We start from the raw sequence: 3,404 nt of genomic DNA on the forward strand, positions 1-3,404 counted from the left end.
ATGAAAGGAAGGGTCCTTAAAAGTGGCAAGAACTTCCTGTGACCAGTACTTTTGCCTTGAAACTTGATCTGGAGGAGCTCCTGGTGGAGACCTCAGACTGCTCTTTGATTTTCTTTTAGAACTACCAGGTGGGTGAGTGAAAAAGGTCGACTCCCTTTCCTGGATTTCCTGGAGATACAAGCCTCTGGAGGGGCCCCTTGTCTTGGAGGTGGTCGTGTGGCTAAAACCCTTGTTTAATTTTTCTCTGGCACCCCTTTGATGGGGCCTCTGAAGCCCTGCCTGGTTCAGACTAGGCTGGAGTAATTCCCTACTTAAAACTGCTCAGACTCTACTTCAGAAGATTTGATTAAGTTATTCCCCATTTTTAACAATGGAGGTACTTGATCAGGAATGAATTGAGAACTTTTAAAATTACTCCACCCTACTCAGACAGTGCCTTAGGGGAAGATAAAGTTGAAAACTCCTGATTGAACAATGAAAAGTCACTAACTCTTGCTTATAGTGAAGCTAAAACCTTAAGCTAGGTCTATTTTTAGATCTAATACAAAAAGGTGCTCAGTACCTATAAAGGATTAAGTTAGTACCTAAAAGGTCAAGCAACTTACAAAAGGCAAATTAACAAAAGAGGTGTGAAGTACTCAGAGGATTTAACCTAACCAGAGAAGTTAAGAACAAAAGAAGATGTGAACTAAGAATGGCATGTCCTGGGAAAAATCTTCTACTGTGATTGGTAGATATGAAAATTTAGGGAGGTGACATAAGAGAAAATTTCTTTAAAAGGAGAAGGATTGAACTTAGTTTAGGAGTTCAGGAGTTCAGTGGAGGACTGGAGCTTACTTGAGACGATCTTGTAGTGAGTGATAAAGACTCACTCGCTCTCCTTTAGGCTCAGGCCTAGGCCAAAATGGCCTAGACCCTTTCTATAATTCTCTCTCTCTCTCTCTCTCTCTCTCTCTCTCTCTCTCTCTCTCTCTCTCTCTCTCTCTCTCTCTCTCTTTCTCTCTCTCTCTCTCTCTCTCCTTCCCTTAATTCCTTCATTTGTATTAATTAAAATCTCCATAAAGCCCAGGTATTTGGGTATTTTCATATTTGGGAATTTTACCATGGCAACCACTTAATTTTAGATTTTAAGTCAAGACACAAAAAATTATCCTTACAGTTTGGCCGAAACTTTTACAGAGTTTGGCATTACAGATTTTAAACATTCACAGTCTTGGCAAACCACATTTTGATGGTTACACTTCTCTCTCTCTCTGACCTCCTTACTTTCACTCTTTCTCCTTTTGTAAATTAACTACCATAAAAAGTCATTCTGAATTGAGTAATCTTTTCTTGTGGCCACATTTCTCATATACTTAACCCAACCCTTTTATTTTTATCCCTTAGACCCCTCACTGTCCCCACCCACCCCACTCTACTGTCTCTTCTATGGCCTTTGGCCTCCCATCCTGCTTTGCTCTTTCTGTTCTTCCAATAAAGCTCCACTACATTATCTCACTCTGTGTCTCATCTTTCTTGGGTTGGGCCCTCCATCAGCCAGCTCTGACTGAACTGTGACTTGTTCTGCCAGGTAGCAATTCCAGAAAGGTAGCTGGTGAGTGGAACCTACAGGGGGCAAACTTTATACTGAAGCAAGAGCAGATTCCCTGACAAGGAGATAATGAGAACTGTGTAAAAGCATAACTGATGGCCCATGACTGGATGTAGTAATAATAACAATAACAATACAGATAGATCTCATTTCTATAATTTTTACTAAGGGCCAGGCTGGCTGTTAACCACTTTATTACTCGGATCTACCTTTGTCCTCACAACGACCCTAGGAGGAAGGTGCTGCTATGATGCAACTTTGTGACATGAGAGAATTGGAATAAAGGGTGAATTGCCCAGCATATCTGAGCCTGGAAGTGCCTGAGGCTGAATTTGAACTCATGGCTACTTAACTCCAAGCCTGGCTTTAACCACTGCACCACCTACCTGCCTGGATAGTTTTGTACTTTGCATTGCAAGTCTTCATGTAAAGGGTCTAGAACACTTGTTGAGGATTTGGAAAGGGGAGTCTGGTCAGGTGTGAGACAAACCCACCTTTGGGGTGACATCCAATGATTGAGGAGGCGCCACTCCATGACTGTAGATGGGGAAGAGACCAGGCTCAGCACCCATCCCAGGCCCAGCAGCCTCCTGTGAGACCAAGAAACATCCCTCAGAGGCAGCCTAGACAAACTGCCCCAGCTGTGGGGGAAGGAGGAGCCCCTGGGACAGTGGGGGCTCCCTCAGCAGCTGCCTGGGCAGGTTTTTGTTCAAAGCTGAACCACTGTGAGAGGATAAGTATTACTCTGCAGGCAGTAATAGTCTGCGATGTCCTCTGGTTCCACAGCACTGATGGTAAGAGAGAAATCTGTCCCAGAGCCACTGCCACTGAACCGGGCAGGGACCCCAGAGTGCAGGGTGGAAGCATAGTAAATGAGGGGCCTGGGAGACTGGCCTGGGGGCTGTTGGTACCAGCTCATGTATTTACCAACGCTCTGACTGGCCTTGCAGGACAGGGAGACCGTCTCTCCTGGAGACACAGCCAGGGAGGATGGAGACTGGGTCACCCCAATGGCCCCTCTGGAACCTGCAAGCAGAAGGACAAAGGAAAAGTTACAAACATTCATGTCTCCAGTGTACCAGGATGAATCACTGATGTAATGTGGTGAGGGAGATCCTCAGATGCCAACCCAGACTGCCTCCTGACCCAGGAGGGGACAGATGGCCCCTCTGTCCCTCACAATCACCCACAACCAAACTCTCCCCAGAGGGACAGGAGACAAGCAGGGCTTCCCAGGACTCCTCTAACAACTTCCCAGGGCAGTCTCTGATCTTCCTCCCTCACCTGGGATCCAGAGAAGCAGGAGGCAGAACAGCTGAGCCTGAGACCCCATCATCTCCCTGTGCCTGAGCTCTGGCTCCCCAGCAGCTCCCTCCCAGCTGCCCCTTTATAGCTGCCCTCCTCAGCTGGCCTCATTTCCTCAGCAGGAGCCATGCAAAACAAGAGGGTGGGGAGTTTGTGACTAGGTGGCAGGAGTGAGAACAGAGAGGTTTCTGCTTAAAGGACAGATTTCACTGTTGTTGCCCTCTTTGGAGATCAGAGTTTTGATCTAAGTTAGGGAAAGCAGCCTCTTTCTGGAACCCAGAGATGGACTATCCCAGGATAGTTACAACCTTCCTTTTCCTTATGAGCGTGGCAAACCTATAGAATGGAATCTTAGAACCAGGAACATCTCAACCTGGCATTCAGTCACTCATTCATCCATTGGCTTCTTTTGTCCTTTCTGGAGAGTTCATGCAGCATTTGCCCCTCTACTTCCAGCCCACCCTATGTGCTTCCCTTTCCCCTCCACAACATATGTATTGGCAGTGCT

General features: G+C 46.5%; 1 gene segment (V, D, J or C); it reads right to left on the minus strand.

Annotated features, from left to right (window-relative positions):
* Positions 1–2,275: 2,275 nt before the first annotated feature.
* Positions 2,276–2,979, minus strand: LOC130456493 (immunoglobulin kappa variable 3-11-like). The segment is given in 2 exon segments: positions 2,276–2,617; positions 2,876–2,979. Coding segments are annotated over 2 exon segments (369 nt in total).
* Between the last annotated feature and the right edge of the window lie 425 nt (positions 2,980–3,404).

The sequence above is a fragment of the Monodelphis domestica genome, chromosome 1, assembly GCF_027887165.1.
Source record: "Monodelphis domestica isolate mMonDom1 chromosome 1, mMonDom1.pri, whole genome shotgun sequence".
Lineage (NCBI taxonomy): Eukaryota > Metazoa > Chordata > Mammalia > Didelphimorphia > Didelphidae > Monodelphis > Monodelphis domestica.